Here is a 1,287-nt window from a genome sequence, read left to right on the forward strand (position 1 = left end):
CCCAGCCATAAACACCGTTGGTACTCCCAGAGCAGATCTACGTGGTTTGCCCCAGGGACATGGACACTCGGGGCAGCTGTGCCAGACCCATGTGAGAGCAAGGAGCTGAGGCAGAAGCTCTCCCTGCCCAGCTGCAGTGTCTGAGGCTCCCCCGGGCTGGCAAACGCCCGCACACCCAGCCCCGCACACCCAGCCCCGCGCACCCAGGGCAGCCGCAATGCCGCAGGCCCCAGGCACGACTCAGCCTGCGGGAGCAGAAACGTGGCAGAGCTTTTCCCAGGCAGCTCGGCAGGCTGCAGCTCCTAACACCATCCCAGGCTCCTCCACCCCTCACGTGCATATTGGGCAGTGGGGACAAGCCCAGACAGAGCCTCTCCAGCATCAGGGCCCCACCACTGGGGACACAGTCACAGCCCTGAGACACAGACCACATTGGGAAGGGTGCCAGCAGGGAAAGGGGAAAACCCAAAAGGTGGTGAAAGGGCCCTTGCCTGGCTGAGAGGGAAGGAGAAGATAAAAACCGACCTCTTTGACACTCGAGGTCTTGCTTGCCTGTGTCTCAGTGTCACCATGAGATCAGCACTGCTGCCGTCTTCGCTACCACAGTAGTAGACGGCCTCGTCCTCGGCTTGGACCCCACTGATGGTTAAAGTGCCCGTGGAGCCGGATGCAGAACCAGAAAATCGCGAAGGGATGCCCGAGGGTCTCTGGCTGTTCTGGTAGATCACAGTGACAGGGGCACTGCCAGATGTCTTCTGCTGGTACCAGCCAACATTATAGCTGCTGCTAACCCCGGAGCAGGTGATCTGGACGGTTTGTCCCAGGTTCGCTGACACGGAGGGCGGCTGAGTCAGCGCTGCCTGGACCAGGGAACCTGGAGAGGAAGAGGAGAGAGGGAGAGGAGAGAGAGGAGAAGACAGGGGTCAGCCAGTGCCCCAGCAGCACAGTCCTCCCCAGGCAGTGGGACAAGGATGGAGACCCTGTTCCATATGATCCCAATGTCACACAGGGACCCAGAGCAACACGCACAGAGCCCAAGGCCAGAGCCCTGGCCCTGTGAGGAGAGCTGGCAGAATCAGATACAGAGAGTGCCAGAGGTGGAGAAGGGCCCTGGTCAGGGTATAGGCAGAGTATTTGGCAGTAGAGCCCTGCACATGCCAGAGCATCCCAGCACAGAGGCAACTCCAGCAGCAAGAGGAGGAGGGGGCTACCAGGAGCAAGAGGCAGTGGGTCTGGGGGCAAGGCAGTGCCATGCCTTCTGTAGGGACAGACACAAAGCACCCATAG

At 60.7% G+C, this 1,287-nt stretch overlaps 1 gene segment (V, D, J or C); it reads right to left on the reverse strand.

The window, feature by feature from the left end:
* Window positions 1-407: 407 nt before the first annotated feature.
* LOC104615956 lies at window positions 408-874 on the reverse strand (the record flags this gene model as incomplete). The annotated part of the segment is given in 2 exon segments: window positions 408-468; window positions 583-874. Coding segments are annotated over 2 exon segments (353 nt in total), but the record flags the coding sequence as incomplete, so codon positions are not given.
* Between the last annotated feature and the right edge of the window lie 413 nt (window positions 875-1,287).

The sequence above is a fragment of the Phaethon lepturus genome, unplaced genomic scaffold (assembly GCF_000687285.1).
Source record: "Phaethon lepturus isolate BGI_N335 unplaced genomic scaffold, ASM68728v1 Scaffold24424, whole genome shotgun sequence".
Classification (NCBI taxonomy): domain Eukaryota; kingdom Metazoa; phylum Chordata; class Aves; order Phaethontiformes; family Phaethontidae; genus Phaethon; species Phaethon lepturus.